Source organism: Corvus cornix, chromosome 1, assembly GCF_000738735.6.
Source record: "Corvus cornix cornix isolate S_Up_H32 chromosome 1, ASM73873v5, whole genome shotgun sequence".
Taxonomy (NCBI): Eukaryota; Metazoa; Chordata; class Aves; order Passeriformes; family Corvidae; genus Corvus; species Corvus cornix.
In genome coordinates, this window is record NC_046332.1 from 66,136,913 (window position 1) to 66,164,747 (window position 27,835).

A 27,835-nucleotide genomic window follows, 5' to 3' on the forward strand; every position below is an offset into this window, starting at 1 on the left:
TGAATAGCTCAACTTCTCACCTGCTGTTTCTGAAAAGTAGATTTATTTATTTTTCTTTTCTATTTCACTGTGCCTTAGGTGCTATTTTGTCATGACTGTATCACTGTCTTGGAAAACACCTGTTAACTCCTTCAAATCTTCAAATCTTATTTCAGAAAATATTAATTGCATGCATTGAGAGTAGATTCATTTATTTAACTTTCTTTATGTAACTACAATTCAGTAGTCGCATGACTAAGCACTTGTAAGGTGCAATTTATCTGATCTACTTTTGCCATCTACTTTAGGATGAGATGGATCGCCCCTACAACTGCCTATTGCTGTCTGTTGAGCCTAAGGTGACTCAGATGCAAATGTCTACATTTATTTCAATGAACTTCACAGTGAGGATTTAATCTAGATGAGGGAACTGTTATAAGACAACTGACCTTGCAACATGAAATGCTGAATCTTTGCTAATAATTCCCCTAATTTACTAACTGGTGCTCAGCTCATAACAACCAGTTCATTGCCTTGTTTAGTAAATTTAACAATCACAATTAAAGGCTAGGGAAGCAGAGATGGAGAAATTATATTCTTGGTTGACAGACAAACATCACCTTTTAGCTATAAGATGCAAGATTTTTTTTTTCCCATGACAAGCAAAGTTCTAGAAAAAAGCTTAGTGACCTGATTATAACTAAATGATCTGTTTCTGGTGTTCTGTGTGTTCCCAAAGCACAGTTTTATGAAAGCATTCCTTTAGCTTGAAATATGATGTGCTCAACATAGCACATTTGTCCTTAAGGCTGTATGATTATGCTTTTGCAAGCACCTAGACAGCACTTTTCACCCACAGATCTCAAACAAATTTACAAAAGTAGGTATCTGTCACTGACAAGCATTTGTCTTATGTCCCATGATGTCAAAGTTGCATGCATGGTCTTGTCATTAAAAGAAGTGCTATGTATAACAGAATAAACACTGACATTCTGCAAAGAAACCTTCTGAAGTTAATGTTTATCTTATTTTAATTTTTGCAAGTGAATACTTTTAGAAAGGGAACACATCCATCCACCCAGGAATATACACATTCAGTTTATGCTAAAAGAAAAGCACATATTAATACATATTAATAATATATATTTTAAACTTATTAATATACTATATTAATAATAGTATAAAAGTAAAAAAAAAGATGTGTTTAATCTGTTAAACAATAGAAAAATTCTTATGAACTAGTGATACTGTCATTGAACTGGAGAGAGTTTGAGAACAAGCTTGCTCTGGCTTTTTCACCCTATGATTTGGAATCTGCTCACAGTACTGCCAGCTTAACCAAAAAGGATTAACTCTCATATCCAACTGAGAACACAGATAATTCTCAGTAATTGGTAAAAAATGAAGATGAATGGGGCTGAGAGATAAGGAGCAATTAGCTCATCAGCAGTTACAGCTGTGCACTCAATCCGGATCCATCTCTTGAGTCTCGGTCCCTTTTAAAGAACCTAAGCAGAATAAGCACAGGACACCCCCTCCCAAAAAATTGCCATACCTGCCCATCATTCCTCTGTCTTCCATTTTATTTCCATGCTATACAAAGACACCTGTCATAGCATTCTGTGTAAATTACTATCTCTCCCAGGACCTGTATCTACAGCAAATCTTCTTTTACATTAAAAAAAAAAAAAAAAAAAAAAAAAAAAAAAAAAAGGTGGAAAAAAAACCCCAAACCCAAAACCCGGAAACTAAATGACTACTGTAGACACTTTTAAGTTCCCTGTCAATCGTTTCATTACAGCAGCATCATCTGTTTGAAAATATAAGCAATTCCCTCATCTAATTATAGGGAGGATTTGAGGTTCATTAACATTGCCAAGGCAGAGAATCAGATGTGCAACTGCAGAGCTGTGCTCAGTGGCCTGCATTCTCTGTTTCCTTTTATTTGCTTTTTCAAGGTCTCCAAGACTTTTTCCTGAAACCATAAAAGTAATTCTTTCCCTTAAAATAGACACGTGTGTTTAGAAAAAGGAAATTACTGCATTTTGTACTGTTCTATTATTGGGCAAGGTCACCGGAGAAAAATAATTTCACCTAAATCATTTTATCTCTGATTCTGGATGAAAAAAAAAGAATAGTATACAAGCAAGCATTACTTTTGAACAACACATCACAGGAAGCTTTGTGTTTGTCTCATAATTTTAAATATTGCAAGGTAACACAGACAAAGAGGAAACCTAACATGCCAAGAAAATATCCTAATTTTCAACACATTTTGTGGTTGTTTATGGAGTAACATGCTAGCCACGTGTAAAATGTTGCCTTGTATTTCCTAACTGTGTTTAGAAACTAAGAACACCAAAGTCTTCATGATTGCTTCACTTCCTTAAAGAAATAATAGCATTTTTTTTGTATGAATGTAGTTTAAACAATGACATTTTCTTGGGACATCTGTTTTGAGATCACATTTTGAATAGATATGAACTCATTTCCTACTAAGCAAGTAATTTACTATTGTTGATAGTTGTTTACAAGTTTTATGAGTCATATTTTAGCAAGTGGCAAAGGTCTTAAGAAATCCTCTGAGTATTCCCTAAAGTGTATGCATAGTGTTTTCATTATATAAAATGTTCGGGAAGCAAAAGTATACGGACTTTTCTTCACTTCCTACCAAGTTATAGATAGCAAACTCTAGCTCACAGAAATAGCTTTAAAAATTTATTTATTTCAAAGGCTTTTATCTTTTGCTGCTGCAGGTTAATGAAGTAGGACAGCATGGCAGTAAGTACTTAAGCAGCAAGGAAACAATTGAGCTGCTTTACCTATCCGTTGCTTCAGAGCATCAGATGGCAAACATACAACTGATCCTAACATCACACTAAGATGTTAATATGACAAAGAGTAGAACCTCATCAATGAAATTTAAAATTTGACCTTGCCACTCGCTTTTCATTCTGCAACTAAAAAAAAAAAAAAGAAACAAAACAAAAAAAGCCACCAAATTCAGCAAAAAAACAAATACCCAACACACAGCATAATCTTTCTTTTTCCTTTGCTGCCCTACTGAATTAATTTTTTAAACAAAACCCCAATAATTTATCTACCCTGCATGTTGTATGTAGAATTGCCACTAAAAAGAACCTGGGACATTTTTCCTTCTTATCTGCAATGTAGCTCATATCAGCCAAGCTGTCACAAGACAGTACTTGATATAAACAAGAGATTGCAAAGACATCTCAGTAATCAATATTAGGATGGCTACAGTATGGAAGCCCCAACCACTGCATACCATTTGTCTCAGCATCTATTTCTATGACCAAATGAAGCATTAATTCAAATCATAAATCTATGGTGATTTAAATCTGGGAATGAGCACCTGCCTTCTTTAATGATTTATTTTGTACATTTCAGTAAGCAGGAGATTTGTCCATATGAACTGACAGGTCACCTTCAGATGCCAGTAGCAGACTGTTTATCACCATGCAGACTAGCATCTCATCTTAGCAAGTAAATATTAAACTAAAAGAATCCAATTGATTGTGGATGGGGGAGAAAGGCGTTGCAGCCATATATTTTACTCAGTGTGCTAATACCTCACTCTGATTCCTCTGTAATTTCTTTTTGTTTTTTTTTTCCTTTTTTTACCCCCCTTCTAAAATGATAATTCTTGTGGGAGGATGCAAGCTCAAGGTTACCAGCAAAACTGAGAGATATAAAATAATTACTTATTAGTATCATTGGCTTCCTTTAACTCCCTTCACTCACTAACCTTTTGGCCATTGCTTCAAAGGACCAAGTTAATAAATTTGTGTAGTGCTCTGTATAATTATACAACGTTCAACAACAAAAATTACTTCTATAATTCACATTAAACATTTGATTAAAACCAAAAAGGAATGCAATTCAGAAGTAAACCTGACAAGTCGGTAAGATAAATAAAATAAGGGTCCTTATTTCATTTATCTGCCTTTATGTAGGCATTGGAGCACGGGATGATCAATCCATGCATACCATAATGCCTGCTATGTATGGGCTAAGATGTATCAGTCAAGCTTTTAGCCTGGTTGGATTGTTTGTTCCTTTTCAGTTTGGTCAGGCACATAACCTAATTTAAAAAGCAAACTAAAATCAGGTTGTTTTCTTCTGTTTTATTCTTTCCTCTGTCAACCTTCAGTAATGTAATATTTCATATTCTTGCCTAGCAAGCCATAATTTAAAACATTAATGGTATATGGACTTGATAATATTTATTTGAAAATACATAAGTAAATACCTGAAAAAATGCAGGAGAAGAAGGAGTACACACCTACTACAAAGCAACACCTTTGAAATATGAGTTCTTGTCAAGATAATACAGTGTGCTAATTTTCAAAAATGCAACTAATAAACAAAGAACTTAACTCTTCATGAACCTAATAATACCCTGACATTAGTAGCAGTAGGAATTACTTCTCTGACTCCATATGCATGACCAACACTGGACACTAGAAGGGGTTCACTATAAAAGAAACAAATAAAAGCAAAAGGTTTTTGAAACATCCTCTGTATGAAGGGTGTAGCTCAGGACAAGATGCACAGACAAGCAAACTGTATTTTCAGAACCATTCCTCATGGAACGGAGACAACTGGAAAGCTATTCACTCTACTCAGAAGAGCTATTTTTTTCTGAACAAAATTAACTTAATTCTTCATTCAGTTAAATTGGGAAATTAACTGAAGCTAACAAGTAAGTTAAGGGGCTGAGAGAAAATTTTGACAATGACAATAAATAATCTTGCTTCGCTAACTTTGTCCTACTAAAGTAGCTAGAATGTATTTTCTTAAATAGGGAAAATGATTAGGCTGTCTAAGAGCATATTAGTTACCTAAATTACGCCTCAAACAATGATTTCAAAATAGATATTTTTCGTTTTTATTCAAAGGAAGTTCAGATATTCCTTCTATCCACTCTTCGACAAATACTCTGCATGGTTTAGATGTTATTACCTGTTAACTTGTCCATCCCCATGGATGCATATGTGTTTTATGATTAGAACTGCCAAGCAGAATAACAGCTCCACAAGCCAGTATTTGAACTTTTTATTTCACATAACGAATTCATCTAAGCCTGAAAATCTAAACTGGGTTCTAGTTCTAGTACACACTCTTTATCTTCTCAGTTTGCACTTACACATTTCTCACTTTCTCATTACTTCACTTTCCTCCCAGTGTGCTAGAGGCCACCTGGTCCTTACACTTAATTTGTACCTATCTCCTCCTCCCAGATTTCAAAGACACCTGCTCTCTACCCTCTCTTGTTTTCTCTCCAAGAGAACAATCTTTACACTAGTATTCGAGTGACTGCATATGTTGGTATCTGAGTATTCACACACAATTTAAGACAATTTTCTTCACCATCATAGAGGCATTTTTAAAACCTTTATTTAAAAGGAAAACAAAACTAATCATATAATCTCCTTATGCAGTAATGTATACATATTGTCGCTATTTACCGCAGTATGTATCCAGGTGAACCTGTTCTTTGAACTGCAATTCATATTATTTCTAAATAATACCCTACCAATGCCTACTGAACTGTATAGAAACACTGTTCCCAAACACGTATTTATTTATGTTAAGGCTAGTACATACCCTCTAAGATTCATTCCAAATGTATTTAGAGGATGAAAAACTAAAAAAAAAAAAAAATAAAGCTAGACAAAGGGCCAAAATAAAAACAAAAAAGCCTATCTGAAGCCATTTTATTCCAGTATACACCAATCTTCCTTGCAGTCTTCTGAACGTACCTCTCTGTCATTGAATTTCTGTTGCTGAGTTAATACTGTCTCAACATGATAAAAGGATCCAATACAATGAAATGGCATAACAAAACATTTTACAGCAGACACACACAGATGATTAAAGATTTAATCAACAACAACAAAAAGTTATCCTAGCTTTGAAGTATGCTTTAGCAAAACAAATTGTCCAAACAAATGAATAAAGTATACTGAAACAATTCTTTTTTGAAAAAGAACAAGAGTTGCTGATGGCTGCTTAAGAAATGGAAAAAAATGTTAACTACATTTTAAGAACGTGTTTATTAAAATAAAATATGATAGGAACTGCAGAGCATGGCAGAATTTATTGTGTATGTATGTTTTCCTTTTGTCACAGGGCACATGAAAGTATGAAATATTTTGCTTTCAAGCTTGTGTTCTGAATTACCTAAAGTCGATACCCAGCACACTGAGCAGGAGACATTGTTAAATTTCACTTTGACACCATCATCTGTCACTCCACCTGTACTTTGAAAAATGAACTCTAAGCAATCAAACCACTTTCTTTCATGGAAAATATTAACTGGAGTCTGCAAAAGTAGCCTGTGAAGAAAAGAATGTTTTTGTAATAGTAACAACAACACTGAACACTGGTGTAAAGGCCAGGTACAAAATAAAACTAAAAACATTAAGAAAAGGAAAACAAATATGCAATTTTTTACACCAAATCAAGGACTTCAGAAGGAAGTTCAGAAAGATCACCATTTTAATAAAATATCTCAGTGTTATGGACATATAATAATGCTATGTCTGAAACTTACCAACACTTGAATTCAGATCTCCATTTTCAGAGTCTGCTCCATGCTGGTTATTATTTGCATGATAGTTGGACATAGCTTCCAGTTTGATTTTTTTCACTTTCATTGCTTCTGCTATGGCAGCATTGGTGGCAGCTGCTGCTGCTGCAGCTGCTGCTGTCAGACCTGCAAAGAAGTATGAAAAAAATTTAATATTCATTACTCTATGAGTCTCCATTATTGTAGGGACTGTTATTATTCCTTCATGCTTGTTACATAAGAACAGAAAGCACTGCAGAGTATTATTCCTCCTTGGATTTGAAAACTATCAACTTTTTCAAGTAAAATATTTCACATCATATTTAGATAATTACTCCTGTACATTCATCTAAACTTTAATTTGGTATCTTGTAAGTGCATTCATAATACAATCATAAGTAGCTGCAGCTACAAATATATGGAGTCAAAAATCTAATTTAGTTTCAAAATGGTGTCCTGAGTGTCGGACTATGAATAGGTGAACATGTATATAACCGTACTTAGGAAAAAAAAATTCCTTTAGCTCTTTAATGTTTGACATGCTAAAGAAAACAGAAAAAACAGGTCTATAATTTCTGTTTATGAGTAACAGATGATAGAACCGAGACATTTCTCACTTCGTACATAACAGCAAGGAGATGTAGTTGTTCTAGGAAGCATTTCTAGAAAAAAATAATGCAGAACATTATTTTGCTCTCCCAAAACTTGAAGGCATTAAGGTATTTATCAACAAGAAGGGGAACTATTAACCCATTTAATACCAATCCGAAAGCCAAGTGCTCTGCCTCCCAAACCAAGTTTCTGCCATCCAGCCTTTTACAAGAATGTTCTACAAACTCAGGAAAATTTCTCTTTGCCAGGAGCAATTGGAGAACTGGTCCAGTTCTCCAGTAGCCTTCAAAACTCAAAATTAGATGCAGCCCTTAATCAAAGTCACAAGCGTCAGTTTTTGACCTCTTCCCTGAGGCAGGGTAATTCTTCTGCAGTCCCCAAGCCCTGCTGCTGCCCACCCAGATCCCTCGGTGGCAGCAGAGAGAAGCCAGTGTCAAAACGCCACAAGAGCTGCCTCCCCCACACAACTGATGCAGGGGGCAGAGATAGAAATGAGAGATAATTAATCTAAGAAATAAAAGAGAAGGCAATAAAGTAGGTGAGTTTAATGCAATGATGCACTCAGCGCTCAGCCTGTGATGCCACAAGAAGAGAACAGACCCTTAGTCATTTTGAATCAAGATTCTTGCCCTGAATGTGGAGAAGGCTTGAAAAACTCAGTGTAATTAGTTTAAAGGTGCCTGCTGGTCTGATTTTCAGCTACTCTGAGAGGTGCGAAGCGTCTTATGGGTCTCAAGAGGAACTAACTCTGCAATTTACTATTCTAGTGGGCCAAGGCTGCTGTCTAGCATAGGAAGAGTGAAATTTAGCAGGAAAGACCAAATAAGCAAATAATCCCAGGCTGCTGAGGTAAATATTGCTACCACCATTGCTTCCCAGGGTCTCTTTTGACTCCTTACATGGAAAACAAGCTCACTTTTGCCATGTTTTTGGCTAGTGATGGGGAGGAACAGAAGGCAAATTCCAGCAGGGAAAAAGCAGAAAGTGAGCAGACATCAGAAAATCTATGAGGTGGATTAAGAGGTGCCTTTGAATATATTGTTGCTTGACTCAAGGTTGTTTTACCTTATTTCTTTGCATGACCATATAAAGACTAGCAAACGTTTCCAGCCTCCTGACCCTCTTCACAGACTGACTTCTAACACCTCCAAGTGTAATGAGAATTACTGACCAAGTGATAATTACAGATCAATATTCTTTAGAAAACTGCTGTGTTCACGTAGAAGATGTACCAAAGGCCAAAAATAAATGAGAAGGATAAATATGAGGGTTTACTTTTATTTTAGCTTCTGCTACTATTACAAATTGTGCATGTTCTGATCTTAAAAAGGTATTGACAATAACATGGATTGCTTCCAATTATATTTTTACCTTAGAGGAAGGATATGAAGCCATACATTATACAAATTTGGTTACAGTCCCTAAATTTGGCCAGAGAAAAAGGGATGGTGCACCTCTGAACTTTGGTTTGCATCCGGTGTTCGTTAAACAACACAATAACCTATATTTCCTTTTTAAATATATGTATACATCACCGAAAAGCTAAAACCAGCATTTTTAAAGAAGAATCCTTTGGAGGAATATTCCAGTACATTATATCCAATGACTAGAACAGCAGGCCCCAAATTTTTGGTTGTGACTACACTTCTACAGTTCTAGCAGTTTTTAAGTGCTTCCGAGTACTGGGGTAAATTACATACTAAACAGATGCTGGACATAGGACTTGTGAAACCACCTGTAATTATTATATTTCACTGGTATAATGAGCTGGATGCAGAAATCCTAAAATAAAAACTCTCTTTTGCTACAAAATTTGCAAAAGAAAAGTATGTTTTGGTGCATGTCTTTGGATAGGGACTAAGAAACTAAAATACAAATTGCTTAGTTCTGTAGTATGATTTTTGCAAGGTAATGCTTGTGGTAAAAAATTACAATTTTACAAAGCAGAAATTAAACAAATAATTTCATGCCTTCTCTTATACAACCACAGAAATTACTGAAATGATTACTTTGTTATACAGCAATTAATGGAAACCATATGAATCTGAAACGCCTGTCTCATATAAGCACTGGTGTAAGTAAGGAGGGAAATGTAAGGAATAATGCTCAGAATTCTAGCTATATGCTGTTCCTCACAGCAATTCCAGCCTACAGCACAGTTTCTCCTTTACTGCTACTTTTGCCTAGCACCTGACTGTGATGATATAGCAAAGCAAGTGGCAAGGAAGGACTAAAGCCAGTTAGTGCTTTATAATCACTGGTGCACTGTGGTGTACTGGGGTGTGGTACAACCCAAAACTTCAACACAGGGCCCAACTTATCTTTCTTATCTCACTAGTATAGGCAGCCAAATATAGTATAAGCAAAAGTTAATACACTACTATGTATCTATATGCCTATTTTAAAATACTAAGTTTTAAAGCCCCAGTATGGGTGTATACCCAGGGAAACACTTGGGATTTTTTAAAAATTTATTCTTTAAAACAGTCTTTTGATGTGAACAGTATTTAATATCCATTTACTCTTAGAATAAGTAGCCAAGGAATTTCCAAGGTGCACACTTCTCTACACTAGAGAAATGCTATCTTCAAAAATTAGATAACCAAATATAACCTACAAAGGCAACTGAAATGAAAAAAATAAGGATCACACCAAACAGCCACATAGGTATGTTTTATTCTTTAAAAATATTTATTTGAACAGTTAAAAAGTATCAAGACCAAAATATTCAACGGATTAAAGTCAGTGGTAGTTGTCATTAATATTCTGAAATTGATAAGTTGTTTATGTCTGGCATTCTTCCTGCTGATTATGCAGTGAGACAGGCAGCTTTATAAATATCTCATCACTCCATCGTCACACAAATTTCATCGACAGTGCTCATGCACAGCTATTAGCAATATGAATCTAACCATTACAAGAGGAATGAAAATCGAACATGTGGCATTAATACGCAGTCCTGGTTCCTAACCATCTGATAGGCAGATGGTGTAAAGCGGATTCTCCAGCTGAAATGAAGGGGCACATCATTTAAAACCTTGTTTGCATTCTAACTGATATCAGTGCCATATTGATATACATGATACATCATGGCAGTATTTGAACAATCTAGTTTGTTTCAGTCATAAATGTTTACAGCCTTGTTTTTTATCTTTAGAAGCATGTTCTGAGGAGCGTATTTTTAATTTATGAAACCTATTGTTTACTTCTGTTGAACCAGAAGATTAGCAAAGAGCAGGAATATTAAATTACCACAACCACAGCAGTATAACTAAGATGGATGAATAAAGTATGGTTTTTCAATAAAAGATGTTAGTAAAGGAATTAAAAAATTAGCCTAGACATTTTATGCATTAAATACATTTATTCATTTAAACCTTACAGCTTTTTTCCCATGTGACATACTTAGAACTTTAATGCTTTATAAAGCCATTCATTTAAATCTCTTACTGCATGCAATTAATCTTGTCCAACAATTTAATTCAAAAAGCAAAACATAAGAAAGTAAAGTTCGATTCAACCATCATGCTTCTGAAGTAATCTCCGTATTGCTGACAGTTCCTATAGACTCATCAGCAAAAGTCTGTTCAAGGTGTCTTGCAGGAGCTGTATGAATTTGAATTACAGCTCAATTGAACGCTCGCCAACCCTTAGTAGGAACTCAGGAACAAGAAGCAGAACACCAAAAGAGAGCGCGAAGGATCCTTTCCTACTAAGACCTTCTCTCTTCTGTCACTAGATTACTTTGGCCTGTTGGGTGTGTTTGTAGCTGTTAATTATGTTAATAAAGTTGCAGCCTGCTGTCTCTGCCAAATATAATCATAAGCCTTCTTCTGCCAAGTCCTAGTCTAATTTACACCCGTGCAACTCTACTGAAGTCAGAATTTCGTGGGTGAGAATGAGACCAGAAGTATGCCCAGTATGTGTGGTCTCTAACACTGAAAAATGAGTGAGCGAAACAGAAAACAATGACAAAAAACCCCAGTATCTTCAGAAAACAGTTCTGTTTTAAAAGCAAAGTCCCCGAGAGAGCTGTCATATATCATGACAGATTTTCGAAATGTATACGAATTACTGGTGGGGACTAAATCATATCCAGGGTTTCTGCTTTCCAACAAATACTATTGCCTGCCTGCCTTAAGAGAAAGCTCTTAAAACTTTCAGTTTTGATGCTGTGAACAGCTTACAACACACCCTATTTGTGAAGCAAAATAGAAAAGGACCTGTGAGTCTAACTTTTTCAGTCTTGAACATGTCTCAAAACACACATTTTTTAATTGTATGCCTTAAACTCATCCTGGGACAAATTACAAAATTATTTAAATAATTGATCTTAATTCACTTTTAACTTCCTTCACATAATTATGCCTAAGAGTAATAGCAATTCCTAATAGTCATTCCAATAAATAATTAATAATTTTCTTAATGCAACTATTAGCTTCCTTTATATTTTATTTTATATATACTTATATATATATATTTATGGGTACTTACAAAATTCAGTAACGTGTATGTATTTGCACAACCTCCTTCTTTAGGACTTCAACAACATTTTCAAGGAACTTTACCTTTGTCATCACAGAACAGGCAGAAAACCAAAATACAACTGTCAGAAGTGTGTTACTTTTAATTTCATTTATTTGCTGGAAACTTCATTCTGCAGAAACATTTTACTCACTGCATGGGAAGAGGTCCAAATCTCATCTCAATTCTGAAAGAACTTCTTTCATTATTTCAAATTAATGCTTAATCCTTTTTCTTCTAGTTTATTTCAATGGTGCTGACTTGAAAATAACTCAAGCCTTTTCTTGATTTAATACCAGATTTCATATTGTGCTTCTTACTTCAGCAAAATTCCTACTAAAATCTGAAAAAAATCTGCCTGAGAAAAAAAGGCAGGGTTACCTCCTAGGACGTGACCCCGATCACTGTAGGTTATTGAACTGGTTTCATGGGTTTCAGCAGTTCAGGTACAAGTTTTTGGTAGCTTATTACGCTGCTGCCTAGTTATTTCAAATGAAATAGGATCCTAACCTTAGTTTCTGATCTAATGGGTGTTTTATATAGTGTGATACATAAAACAAGAAGGGGAAAGCAATCTGCAGGAGGACAGAGGTCTGATTACGTAGACTGGATTGCACAAAGGAGAACTTCAGACTACACCATAATGTTCCGCTAAAACATACTGAATTTCAGTAGTAGAATTCTTTATGTATAATGTATGTCTGGAATCTCAATTATCTAGAAATCTTATTTCTGTTAAGCTGTCTGGATTGATCCAATACAACAAGCTTGGTATACCCTAAAAATTTCATTACCTGTTATTTTGGGATAATCAAAAGAATCTTGTCTGGTCCCCCAACTGTATTTTCCTGATTAACTAGAGTGGTTCAGCATAAACTGCTCATCCAGATAATTTTTTTTTAATATCTTTTAAAGGGCTATTATTAAAGGTGTCATATTAATGAAAAAAACCAAAAAACTGTACCTTAAATACTATTAAGGAAGGAATACTTAAAAAAAATCATCCATGGTTTAGACTGGTGCAACTAAACTGAAACTGACAGCCCTGCACTGGGAGAAAACCAGTGTATGTGAAGCTCAAACCATCTGTTGTTCATCAGTCTAATCAGACCTTTTTCCTGTAACTACTCCTAACTTATAATACGAATTTTGAGGCCTGGGTATAGCATTTAAGATAAACAAGCAAAAGAGCTAAATTTCCACAGCAATCTTCAAACCTAAAAATATTTCTGCTTAATTGTGCCTCCACAATTAATAACACAGTTGCAGAAATAAAACATTGACGTAGAAAGCAGCAGTGTCCTTTTCCTTTATTAAGACTGCATTTTTTTAAATAGATCTACTACCAGTTCACTGATGCTTCAAAAGAAAGTGTAAATGGAATGATTTTATCACTAATATTTGCCATTTATGGAACTGATTGACTTACATTCCATGAAGTTGTTCTTTCTAGTGGATTTATTCCTTTGCACTGAAGAGTAAAAAGTGAAATCACAAAGTGCATTTCAAATACCACAACAAATTACTAACTGTTACAGCTTCACAGGGTTTCGTAATTATGAATTTATTATTGGCTTGGTGCAACTGTGACAGAATTAAACAATGTATGTTGCATAACTGCAACATACAGTTTAAACTGTTGCTGCAGTTTTCAGCAACAGTTTAAAATCCTACTGGAATGCACACAGCAACAGTACAATACAATTAAGAGAGAACATTCTTTCTTAAACAACAGTCATCTTTTCAAAAGCAATAGATTCTCAGCTCTCATTCACTCTGTTGCATTATTCATTTCATGTGCAACCTCATGCTGGACCATAAATTGTTACTTTATCTAATCAAAGGCGACTTAACTCCACAGAAGGTCAAAGGTTTAATTTTGTGAAGTATTATCTTACGCTATGAGTTTAACGGAAAAATAGAAGAAGAAAAACAGCCAAGAAACTGGTAATAAACGAACCTTTATTGCCTCAGGCATTGGCCTAGTTAATAAACTTTCATTGAAGGTTTCTTTCAACTGTTATGGACAATGAGGTAAAAAAAATCTTAAATTACAGCCATGTGTGACTTTTAAAGCGGGCATTCTTTTTTATCTCAACCTCCCCAGCTTAGGAAAAAGACAAAGAGATTGTCTTCAATTTCTTAACCAAAAATGTATGCTTCTAAACAGATAAAAAAGTGCAGACCGAGCCTTTTTAAAGCAGAGGCCAGCTTTGAACAATATAAAAAAGTACTTTTCCTTAAGTGTCAAATCCTGATCCACAATGTCTTTAACTGAACAGCATGCAGTTCCAAAAAAAACCAAAAAGTGGGAAGGCAAAATGTACATACACTAACGATATATTATGCTAACAGTGATGGTTGGTTCCTGAAAGACTTTCTGGTTTACATTTGCATTGCTAGAGTGCAGTAACGGCTCTTCTTTAATAGAATGACTTATTACGAGAACAGCTTCCCTGCACTTTTTACAAACAGAAGTTCTTTTCTTCTTTTTGTGTGTATTATCTCATGTTCTCACAATACTATTCTCGCTGTTAGGAGAAATTAAAAGGTTTAACATAATGACAGTTACTGGTGGTTATTGGTGCTCGGTGAATTTTCTTCATTTAATGTTCTTAGATTTTACTAGCTACAATGTCTTTTATCGACATACTCTTTGGGACCAGTTTAAAGAAGCATATTATAGCTTAAATTATACAGTAAAAGCAATAAGAAGACCAGTAGTATTTAAAAAAACCTTAGCCTTTAGTCTAATTTATAACTAGATGGACACAACTAATTAATTGTAACAGTGCTACAATTCAAAAATACTGAAAAGACGTGTTCATGCCTGTAACAGCAGTAATGTAGCTAAATACTCATAATCTTTCAACCAGCAGGAGCTTTTGTAGTTTTTTTTATAAACCTAATCCACAGCTTGACACAGATCCTGGGGTAAAGGCACACAGTTCTTTGATTAAACTAATATCTAAACACTGCTGAGGCAGTCTGATGGCCCTGTGGAAGTATGTCTCCCTACAACTTCCGAGCTCAGCCTTGCAAACAGAACTGCCAAATTCTTTCCCATAGACCTACTGTAGTTCACATGCCCAATCATGTGAGTGAAATTTAACTTATTCATGTGTATAAGTATTTGTGCCACCAGAACAACTTCAGAACAAAATGAGATTTTAGCTGTGGACCACAATGGTGCAATTTTAGCTTTGATAGCCTTCTGGTAGGATGGACGTGCTCCCAGAAGGACCTGTTCTCTGCACGCAGTCGACACACTGAAGAAACGACCCACTAATATTTAGTTGATGTGTTATCAAAGCCTTTGTGGCCTTTATGGCTTGGATCCTAAAGCAACATTTTTTTGCCCAAAGAAAGATTAGATTCTCACTTCTGGTGCACAAGAATAGTCAGCTACAGACTTATTTCAGGCTCCTGACATCCCCAGAAAGTGAATACAGCATTATTCCTAGTCAATGAAAGAGAAGGCAAGAAATTCAGGGCTTTAGCTAAGATGAAATATTATCACAGCTGCTGATTAAAGCAGTAGACCTTCAGTAAATGTCTAAAATATAAACTACTATTTCAAGATACTTTAAATAAAGTTTCCATCGGATTATTCTTTAATGGAGTAAAAATATACTACACGTATTTAAAAAAACCTAAAATGTCTTTAAAGAACAATTTTAATCCTGTTTTGTCATATTTAGCTTTAAAGTAGATATTGTTGTGCATCTCCTTGCCCCAAAAAATAAACCTGTATAATACAATATATATTAACAAATTCTACAACTGTTTTCTGATTACCTCTCTCTATCTGCAGTGTGCAAAGCAGGTTTCACCAAGCATTAGAAAGACAGAAGTCAATATAACAGTGGAAAAAAGTCCCAGAAATCCCCCACTGGTTATTTCAAGACCTATACACCTTTGTTTTAACACAGCAAGTTGAGTAAGAGAATTTTCACATTTCTGAATGTAAAGAATTCACCTGTAAGGGTCAGGAGAGTCCTCTCTCTTTCTTCATTCTTTTATTCACTAGAAGTGTTGTAACTTCAAGAGCTGCACTGTGGCTTTGGGGCTCTTTTTTTCTCTTTTTTTTTTCTTTTCTTTTTTAAGTTTCATCAGATCCATTATGCATTACTCTGTGCCAGAGGCAAGGCATGGGGCTAAATGTACTGTTACAGAACAGTGATAGCAGAGTTTGTACTGTGATGCAGAACTGTGATACTGTACAAAGTAGCTGTGATAATGACTCACAGGTAACACTGTGTAGTCCTTTTTTCAGATGAAAATGCAGTCAATTGTCACAGACAGCCCTCTCTCACCTTTATGCTCTAATTGTTGTACAAGGTAACAGAACACTAAATCCCACAGGCAGCACCCTGGGTGCTGACCAAGGCATTTGATGAATGTTTTTTGGTGGCCTGTCCCATTTGAAGACGCAGTATCTCTTTCCAGTTCAAACTATGGCACAACAGGGGCATGATGTGCACTTGTGTCATGATCCAGCACTTTATCAAAGCATGGATATTAGGACAAATTTGTTCACGGAAAGACTGGTTAAGCATTGGGACAGGCTCTCCAGGCAAGTGGTGGAGTCACCATCCCTGGAAGTGTTCAAAAAGTGAGTAGATGTGGCACTTCTTGATAATGTTTAGTGGGCATGGTGTTTGGTCAAAGGCGGGACTTGATGATCTTGGAGTCTTTTCCAACCTTAATAACTCCATAATTTTTTTTATTCTAAGGCCAAATTATCACCCTAAACCAAGGGAGTTCTCTCACACCCAGAGTATTCAGTGAATACTGAACTTCATTCAACAGAATACTTTTATTTTGTACCTCACAATTGCCTGCTACAAAAAAAGTAAACATCTGAAGACTATTAATGCTGTTAAAAGGAAAGTGTGGTATTAATAATGGATACATTATTACTGTACTTGATTGCAATATGAAAACAAATATGCAGTAGTTTTTCTACAGTTCCTACCATATCGGCATAACTGCAGTTCTATATTATGAAGACCTGCAGACATTTGTAAATTCAGATTTACATAAATGATTGTATGTATTGCTTCTGAAAGGCATATTCTTTGAAGCTGACAAGTGATTGGTACCACTGTCTAACACATTACGAACAAATATCAAGAGGTCATCACATAAGCAAGCATAACAGAGCCCCAACATTCTCTGTAGCAGAAACCTGAGAAATCCTCATGATATGCTAAGCAAAGGAGCCATTATATGTTCATTGCTAACAATATTTTATGAAAGAAAAAGTTTTATGTTATCATGATCCTCTCAACTTGGTAGTGTCCACCAAAAAGACTAAATATGATGACAAGTTATTTCACAGATTCCATGTTTTGTAGGGAGAACTAGATTACAATTTTCAGCAGATAATTTAATTAATCTTTTCTTCAGCCATTAACAAACAGGATATCAACATATTCGGATTTTCACAAATCTGTTACTGGAAATCACTTTTCTCCACCTTCTCAACATTCTCACAAGTGCAAAATGGGACGTGTGCTTTCTAATTTCTCATCCCTCTGGGTTATGACCTTCTTTCTGATCATTGCTAAATTCCAAGTTTTAGACTTATCTGACATTCAGATTGGCTAGATGGACTGCACACAACACACACTGAGTAATAGAAATAACAGGCAAAAATTTAATTAGTATCTGGGTAATAACTCACTATTTTTATTCCAACTACAAGTAATCTAACTTTAATCAACAACAAGATGCAATCTCAATACATAACAATGAAAGTATCAACAGTCCCACTGAATTTATTTTTCAACAAAAAACATACATAGCCCATATAGTGTACACGTATTTCTTCTGTATTTTCTAGATATTACTGGTCTTTAACATAACGACTTCTAGACTAAAATTTTTAGTATGAATAATTTTTAAAAAAATGGAACAGGACCATAATTGTTACTTTATCTTAGAAATCAGAGCATCATTCTAGTAATTTGATACTAATGTTTACTTGCAGTCACTTAGGAAGACATATAGATAACTAATAAGATTGCAAGTATAAAACATTGATTATAATCAATATTTGTCACTGCATAGCCCAAAGAGCTGGTGGATATTTTCCAAAGTGAAGAATATATTAGTTCTGAAAACATGTCTATGGCACGCATAAAATTTACAGGAAAGAAAATGACTGGATTTGATTCAATTTTTTGTATTAAACTGCGGAGTTTCTTTAAAATTGAATTCCTCATCACTACTTAAGGCATATTAAAACACAGGAATTGCTTTTGAAAGGATGTAGACCTATTGCTGGATTTAATTCTGTGATGTACTAAGAGCCCATAACATTAAGGAATTTTTTTTCTGCCAGTGCCTTAAGAAATTTATGAGACATTTCTAGCATTCTCTTTGTTTGCTCTGTTCTCTAATTGGTTGTATTAGTCACATGCTATATTTCTTTGCCAGGCTTGAAAAAGAGTAATTCCTCCATCCATCGAAACAGACTTTCTATGGCAATAACAGGCCCCAGGAGAATTGTGATTCCTCTAAGCTGCATACTAACCATATTTATATGTGTGTGTGTGTATATATATATATATATACACACATATGTATACAGTGAGGTTTCATGCAATAAAGGCAGATGAATCAACACAATTCTGTCCTTCCAACAATATTTAATAAGGATAGCACATTGTCTACAGAGACATTCATACATGCACCAAGTCCCGTGATCAAATCTCTGTGTGTAAATGCAGTTGTATCTACATTTTTCTTTCTTTGCTGTTGACATCCTGCCCTTCTCAAGTATAGTGTTGTCTCAACTGACCACATTTTTGAAGAAAAATATTTACAAGTAGTTTTTTTCCATTCTCATGGGTTTTTTTCTCAGAAAGCTTACATTGCAGGAAAACTTCTGTGAATATTAGTAAATATTCTATTTTCACTGGAAACTGCTACCATTCAAGCATAAGTGATTGATATTCCTCATATCAAAGAGAATAAAATACAAAATTAGTTATAAAATGGCTTCAGTGTATGGAAAAAAGATTGCCTCCTACAATGTCGATGATATACAGGAATTTTGGATGGATTCATATTTCCGATCTCCTAAATGAACAGTTGACTTTCCTCACCAAACTAACAGAATGCCAGAAATCCAATTGTATCCTGGGCTGCATCAAATGAAGCATGGCCAGCAGGTTGAGGGAAGTGACTCCCCCCCTTTACTGGGTTCTCGTGATACCCCAACTGGAGCACCATGTTCAGCTGGGAGCCACAACATAAGATGGACATGGACCTGCTGGACTGAGTCCAGAGGAGGGTCCTGAAGACAATCAGAGGGGTAGAGCACCTCTCCTATGAAGACAGGCTGAAAGAGCTGGGATTGTTCAGCCTGGAGAAGAGAAGACTCCAGGGAGACTTTACAGCACCTTCCAGTAACTAAAGGGGCTACAAGAAAGCTGGAGAAGGACTTTTTACAAGGACATGTAGTGGTAGGACAGGGGTTAATGGCATTAAGTTGAAGAGGGTAGGTTTAGATTAGGTATTAGGAAGAAATTTTAAACTCTGAGGGTGATGGAACAGGTTGCCCAGAGAAGCTGTGGATGCCCTATCCCTGGAAACGTTCAAGGCCAGGTTGGATGGGGCTCTGAGCAACCTGGTCTAGTGGGAGGTGTCCTTGCCCACAGCAGTGGGGTTGGAACTAGATGATCTCTAAGGTCCATCTCAACACAAACTGTTTTGTGAATCTATGAAATACCAATTTTATCAAGAGGATCAAACATTTTTTGCATCCAATCGCAGCACCAGCTCGAGTTTTATAAAAGAGATATTTTAATGAACATTTTTACTTCAAGCTACCATATAAACAAAAAAACAAACTCTAGTCCAATTTAAAGCTCCTACCTTTGTGCTATGTCTGCCCAAATCAGTCCTTCACTAACACTGTTTCACACAAGTGTTTACAGAAGCAATTGTATCTGCAGAATGCCATTAACACAGTACACTTCGCCATGTATTAACCTTCTTTTTCTCATCCCATGTGTTCATATAAAATGCCCAGATGAAAATTATGGAAGATATTTTTTCTAACAGTAGGATTGTGCTTTTTGACAGATTATATGAACAGTTACTTTGGCAGCTTTAGAAATGCCCCTAGGTCAGTTGCTTGGTTATACTGCTGATGGCCTGAGTCTCCTGTTTGTCATTTTCTTATAATTTATCTTCAGTTAGTTGCAAATTAAATCCAAAAAGATCATAACCCCACACCTACAAGACCTCTGCTTAACCATATGTGCCAAGCATACCTTCTACAGAAATCCTTAGTTGGTGGCAAGAAGAATCTGAAGACACACTGAAAGAAAGTATCTGAAAAATATCTGAATTACTTTGTTCACTCTTTTTAGCTAAAAATACCATCAGAAGAAGAAATTAGAGGCTCTTGAATTTTAATTCTGAGATTACCAGAAGGCATCAGATGTCATCTACATTTTAATTTTATTCCCCTTTACCTATTAGATGGAGATAACACTTCCTTACTCTACAAAAGGATTATCAATACAAATCAGTCAAGAGTTGAACAAAGCTTTAAAAATAAAGGAAGTGCCAAGCATGCACTAATATTGTTATCAGCCCTTGTTCTAAATCTATAAAGTCAAATAAAGTCCATAAAATGCAAACTAGATTTGCCTAAGAAGTGAGGGCAGCAGTTCAGTGCGAAGTGTACATGGATAAAAATCCACAAAGGAACTATGAAGATGAAATATTGCTTTCAATTTTACCATGCACCTTAAAAGGTCACAAAACACTTTTGAGCCTGGGAGACACTAAGAATAGGAAATAAATATTTTTATTAGTTTAGCTGTAGTGTTTTTCTTAAAACCATCACATTAACAGATACAAGGTTTTTTACCAGCTTGAATTTCCAGTTAACATATGGTCAATTCAAACTCTGAAGCAGGGAGGGCATAAGATCAATAGTTTAGCAATTAAAAAAAAAATCAAAACATTTTTCAATTTTTGATTATTTGTCAAAAATTCTTAATTCCATGAAATCTACTTAAGGTTTTATTATAATTAAGTTTAAAAAAATCTCCATCCTTCTGTTGTTACCTGAGCTAGTTAAGTGTTAAATGTACTTTTCCTAAATCACTGACAATCACAAGAAGGAATATAATGATTTTTCCTTATGTTTGTAAAATGTCACTAGTTATTTTTTTGTTGACTGTAAAGGAAGTCGTATTCTGAAAAACAGGATATTAAGGATTAAAAAATATACTTCTAATCTAATTGTGCTGTAAAGCTGTCAGATATTTTTTTAAATGGTCTGAAAAGAAAAAAGGAACAATATGATTATCTAATAATCTTTCCATCCTTTACAGACAAGAAAAAACAGGTGTCTATTAAGAACTATTACATCAAGTTACCTGTTCAAGGATACAGTGGAAAAATGCTTAACTCTTTATCACTACATTAATTTTGAGTTGAGAGCTTCCTAAAAGCATATGCTCAAGTTTGTTTCTAATCCAAAAGTGTACACACATAAAAGGAGTAAATCAATGTTTGTTTTCAACAGAGAAGTAATAACATGGGGAAAATTCTCATGCCAATGTCCATCTAACATAAATTAGTGAATTAAAGCCTAATGTGGTCAACAGCCTCTTCAGCTGTTGATGCATTTTTCCAGCTGCATTGGATCAGTGAAACCTGGCAAAGACTGCTCCTCTAAAATACCTTCATGTATAATAACTTTGCAATTTAGCCTAAGTCAAAACTGTGTAATTTTGTTTGTTCACATGAATTGTTCCAAGAAGGTCATGTACTGCATGCCACCCAAAGAGTATCTTCTTTGACATAATACTGCCTAATTGAAATATGCAGGTATCTTTTCATTTTTTCAGAATTTCATTGGTAGCCAAACACAGACTTTAGGGCAGGCTCAGAACTGCTTTAAAGCAGAGTTTATTCAATACAGAATTATTTCTATTTCAAATTGTTAAGGTATGGCTACAAGACGCAATTAAAAATTCGATATATTAGTTCTAGTTTCCAGGGTATCATCTGTAGATATATTTTGGAACCCTGAACAAATAAATATCATTAAACAGCACACACTATCCTCAACAGCCCTACAGAAGAAAGAAATGACGATTACTTTTGTGGGTCACAGTTGGCAAATACAGGCAGTTCTGCCTGGGGTAAGTGGCGAGGTGAAGCCATGAACTCTAGCTGCAGTCTTCTAATTCCTAAAACATGAAACATTTTGTATGCACCTAATTTGCTAAAGTCTGTGAGATTTCCTAGGTTTTTTTGGTGATCTTTTTTTAAATAATATACTGTCTATCTATGTACAAGGCGCTTTTCAAAAGCAATGTAATATATATCTTGCAGTCTTAGCATATGCTATTCCTGTTGTGTCCTTTCTGCACTATTTAGTTGCACCCTATCTTATGCATTTTAAGGAGTATCTTCTTTATTTTTGTTATCATTATTATTTGCACCTTCATTCTTAACTACTAAAGGAATGAATATTGGGAAAAGAAAGAGGAAGAAACATGAGAAATATATGTTACAAATATAAATATATTTTTACTAATATTCAAACAATTTTCAGCAACTTTGTTGTTTTAAAGCTATCTGTTTTAAGGTTTTTTGAATTTCCTACTGGATTATATTAAAAAAAAAATTAGCCTACCAGATAGGCTAATTCTGATAATAAATATTTATCCTGAATCTTTATGTTAAGTTACATGGTACGCCCCTGTGTAGCTCTAGAAATTACTGTGAAGCCAACGCAGTAGAGAGAGATATTTGAAGTTCAGAAGCTGCTGACATTGGGCATTAGACCATAAGTAGGTCAGAATATACACTTAACATTCAAATTTAAATATAATATTGTGTAATACAAGAAGATCTATAGAGTCATAATGTCTGAATATATTAGGTATGATGATAATACTTCTATTGATTTCAGTCTGTTAAAATAATGAAACTGGATTACACAAATCAATTTCTGGAATGCAACACAAAATTATTATTTGGTTTGCACTTTCAAAATAGGCTTTTCAAGTGAGATTGACTGTAACTATTTTAGACTTTAACTAAAAACAAGTGTTAATTTTCTCAACATCACCTAAAAAAAAAGGCTTATAGTAAGTAGTCTTTTTGTTATCTTACGGTTGACAAGCTTAACAGTCTTCTAACCATCTAACAAACAGCTTTCTCTGTGTGATCAATTATTTAAGACTCTTGCTCTTACATCATTACTTCTGCAAGGAGAGGAGGTGTTTCAATAGGAGGATCTACCATTAAAGACAATTAACAAGCAGTCCGTTTCCTTTGGCAGAGGGAGGACACTCACAAAATGCTGTCAAACATTCAAGAATGTAGTTTCTGGTGATGTCTTCACAGTTATACAGAACTAAATATTTCATAACTTGTTGAAGTCTAACAAAAAATAAGGCATTGGCTTTTCAGGCTGTCAGGAATGATGTTTTGTTTCCCAACAAAGTGCTCAGTGTATGTTAAATTATTTCTACTCCAGATGGGAATCAGATAGTACTCTTGAATTTACTCTGTTTTTTATAAAAGCATTGAAAAGATTTTGTTTGTCCAATATCACTATTACGGACACTAAACAAAAATTAAAAATAAGGCATTTTTGAGAATGTATGTTAGAAAAATGAGTTGTGATCCAGAACATGGAATACCATAAATCTGCAAAGCACAAAGCACACATTCAAACCTGAAGTGTGAAGCAAAGAGGAATTTGCATTGTGAATGCAATAAAAACTGTAAATCGTTTCCTTAAAAGCAGAAGACAACGGTCTGAGTTAAGGGCTGCAGGCATCAAAGCCTAACGGGGTGTGCAGAATACTACAGATTCCCATCCTGGCATAGCAAGTTAAAGATGTGCGATGGAGAGCCACACTCCTCTGTTGTTACCAGGAGGTAATTATACAACAGTATTTCTAATGATGGAGTCCCAAAGCAATGCTTCTCCTCTTCCCAGCGGAAAATATCTTTTGAAGCAAAGAGTGGCTGTGGGATTCAAGAGGAGGGAAAACACATACCATAAAATATAATTAAAAATTGTGGAGGCTGCCTATGACAAGAATAACCATAAAAAACAGATACAAACCAGCTGGCTGTTAACAACTCCTGAGTTATAAAAATCTTAACCTGCTGTAAAGCACTCAATTCGATTTACATAACCACAGAGCTGACATTCCTTTTAGGCTCCTCTGCTGGGGATTATTTTGACATGTTTTAAGGCAGCATAAAAAGCAACTGTGAAAGGAAGACATGTATCATCTTACATAAAAATTCATTCTTGCCTTAAGATTGGACTTACACGCTTTAATCCCAGCATCTTTACTGAAACTGGAAAATATCTTCAATGGCTACTGGTGATTCAATTTTATAACATTATACCTTTGGTGCTCATATTTTTGATAAAGTTGTTAGTGTATATATACACACAAACAAACAGAAAAAGAATCTATACAATCACAGAAGCTTAAGTTTTGCTATTACTGCACAAAATATCAACCCCACTAGAACCCACTACAGAGCACACATATGTAGTCTAAGATTATGTTGCTTAAGATTGCAGCTGGCCTTTGCTAAACAAGAAAAGCATTTCTTAGGAACGTAATGATGCAGACAGCATTTTACACAACTAACACAGCTTGCTGTAGGGAATTAAAATAAACAAAATAAAATAAAATCAATCTTACACTGAGTGAAGTTTTGATGTATAAGTGCTGGCAGCTTACATTGCCCAGAGCACAGAACGAGTTTTGCCATTTGATAATTTGCTTGATTCACTGTGCTGCCTCATGCAGGGCATTTTATGCCTGATTTATGTTTAATCGAGTCACCTGCTTAATGTTAAGGAGGGTCACAGTTAGATAGAAGGGTTACGACCATATAAGGCTTTCAACATCTTCCAGTTTGACATAAGAAATGGGTGTAAGTGTTAGAGGTCAACCTTTTTCTTTTATTTTGATTTAATGTTCTCTATGGAATATTGCATAAAACATTAATGCACCACAAAACCAATTTGATTCCCTTTTGAAATGCAGTAGGCAAATATGGATTAAGAGACTCAAAACACTGACAAAATAAAATAAAAGCAATCTACAGTCTAAATGATCCTGTATATGTAAGGGGTTTTTAAGGCTTATAAGACACATCCTTACTTATACAAAAATAAATATAAGTTCTCCCTTTAATAGATAAGCAATCAAATTTAGCCTGGTGTCTCGGAAAAAAAAAGACTTTAAAGACAAAAGGACAATAAACTTTCAATATAACTAAGGTGTCCAGGTTTACTACTCTGGGTAAATGTTCATGCTTTTAAACATATATAACTGAATATTAGAATTACCAGCATTTTCTTTGCAATAATGATATGAAAAATTACATCCATAATTAATAAATAAAACTAAATGTGGAAAACTACTACTGATTGGAGAGCTTAGACAAATCTGATCTTACTCTCAGTGTTTCAACATGCTGAAAGTACTGCAGGACATTAGGATTTTTGAGACTAAAGTTCTCCCATACAGCATGGAAAAAATCCAGACATTGTGCCAAACAAGTTATTTAAAGATGCATTTTTAAGGAGGAACTATTACAGTTAGCAAGTGAAGATGGAATTCAGCACTTACCAGTTTGGAGAGATTTATCAGTATTTAAGTTCACTGAAGTATGTACATGTTATGCCATGAACACAACTACCAGAACCCAATAACAGACACAATTCACTGTGAATCCAGAGGTATATCAGAAGTTTCAGTCCTTGGCTAAAATGTGGTTTGTTTGCCTGCTAAATTGCATGTGTGCGATATACAACTTCTTGTGCAAATGAAAATAATAAATATTTCGTTATTTCTTTTTATTACTATACCCAGAATACACTAAGTTCCTTCAAATACTTTAAAACATACCAATAATTTCCAAAGATTCATTTAACGGACACAGTTTTGCATCCACATATTTAAAATAATTTACCTACATTGACAGCTTCACCTAGCTAATTTTAAATTACCCTTCTAAAATTTAATCATTCAGACCAAACCAATGAAGAGACACAGGCATTTCCAGAGGGTGATTCAAGTGGCCTATTCTATACTGAGATGTATCACTCTCTAGAGATGTTTGCTACTTTCCACTGGCTATGAAAGGAGAAGACTTGTTAAGATTTCTACAGCTACATTTCAGACATATTAGCAGATGAATCTCCTCCTTGATAGCTAACCTCTTACATGGCTAAAGCCAGGGAAAATTAAATTCTTTCCTCAGATGGTAAAAATATAGTGAAGATATTTTACCTGTATGCTTGCCGTTTCTACGGAAATGTAACCAATCTGCTGTTTTGGAATTCTATTTCTAAGTACATAGTTCCTTTAAAATTAGCTTTCTGCCCAGAAAAAAGCTTCTACAAAACTATCTCAACATCCTTTATACTTGATTAAAAACCTTTGCTTTATAAAAGTTTTTAAAAGTTTAGTCATTAAAAACTCAGAAAAATAAAGTCTCAAAATGATATATGCTTTGTACTGCTCTGTAAGAAAAAACCAGTTTCTATTATACATATTTTATTTCCTTCTTTCTTTCAAGGACTCTATTTCTATACAAATATTTAAAAAAAAGACCCTGATGGACAAAACAGAAAAAAATCTACTTTGAATTCCACTAGTTCTCATACCTTCTATCAGTTTCTGTCAGATATTTTGCCAGTTATCTTTTTCCCTAGTCCCATTTCCTATTAAAATCAAATTAGGGAGGCAAACTGATTTCACAATATAAATATTCACCTTTTAATCAAAATCTAGATTTAATGCCAGAGTACATATTGCTAACGAATGCAGAGCATCTACGGAATTGAGTACTCTCCAGCTGGATTATGGGCACAATCTGGCCCACATCAGCAGTAACTGGGTTACCAGTAGGAACTCTACTGAACAAAGCATTTAGTGGTTGGTCCCAAAAGTTATTGCCATGTCTTGAATTAGGGGTAGAAATCAGCTGCAGAATAGGACAGCAGCAAACGTCCCAGGCACTTTCATATAATACAGAATCCACCACATCACTGTGCTTTCTGTGTGCTGCATAGAAAAATTTGAAAATATGAATTCATCAGAGCATAGAGAAAATCTCAAACACTCTCAGAAAGACGTAGTTCCATTCACTTGAGCAAACCTAAAGGGATGATACTCAGTGATGATTATGGGCCTATTTATTTCATTGAGTCGAGCATAGTAGTGGGACACCTGTATCAGCATGTTCATGTGGTATATGTACCACACAGAGGTACTAACTCAGGAACAGAAACTCTTTTGCCATGTTATAATAATGATCCACCCAGGATGACAAGGAATAGTCTCTTTTAGATTGTAAATATTACCTTAATTCCCCTTTCATAAAGGAAATGGCAGACCAAAGAGGGAGAAGTAGCTGAAACTATTTCCTACTTCAAAAGGAACTTACTGGAAAACCTGGCAGCTTTCTCTCTCCTTCTGGCTGTCAGATCAGGCTGAAACTGTTTTAATTCTGTGACCAGAAAGCTCTGTTCTCAGTAGCACGCACTCTAAATAAAGTGCTCTTATATTGTATATTTTACACAAAAAAAAAAGTAGATGGCAACAGTGTGGCACGGAGTGCGGAATTCTGAAAGCCTGAGCATCAAAGAGATGCCCACTGTCCATGCTGGTAAGAATTATGCAATTCCAGCTCTATATATTGAATGGTAAACTTATATAAAGAAGGAAAGAAAAAAAAGTTACTTTAAAAAGAAATTGGCAAATGTTCATAAGAATTACAATTTTAAAAGAACTGTGAAAAGTCTCTTTATAGATCTTTAAACAGGATAGGGTTTGTGAACAGCCTTTTTTGATCCTGTGCACCACAAATAGTATTTTCACGCTATCATAGAGATGTAACTCTGCATTTAGCAAGTATTTTTCCAAGAATATGTTGTTGTAAACAAATGCAAAGACAGCACGAGAAGGTATATTTGTCAACATTTCTTGAAATGTTCTTTTTTTTTTCTGTCAAAGCTAAAGATTTCTCATTAAGCAGCCTCAGGGAGCAAGGTTTCTTCTTGAAGATGTATGCAGTATATATGAAAGAAAACTA

General features: G+C 34.9%; 1 protein-coding gene across 6 annotated transcripts in view; it reads right to left on the reverse strand.

Moving 5' to 3' along the window:
- Positions 1-27,835, reverse strand: part of DACH1 (dachshund family transcription factor 1) — a 356,766-nt gene that overhangs the window by 164,354 nt on the left and 164,577 nt on the right. For all 6 annotated transcript variants that reach the window (XM_039562277.1, XM_039564712.1, XM_039565348.1 and 3 more), the window contains exon 3: positions 6,560-6,721. In XM_039562277.1, the coding sequence (XP_039418211.1) occupies positions 6,560-6,721 (162 nt within the window). The remainder of the gene's footprint in view (positions 1-6,559; positions 6,722-27,835) is intronic.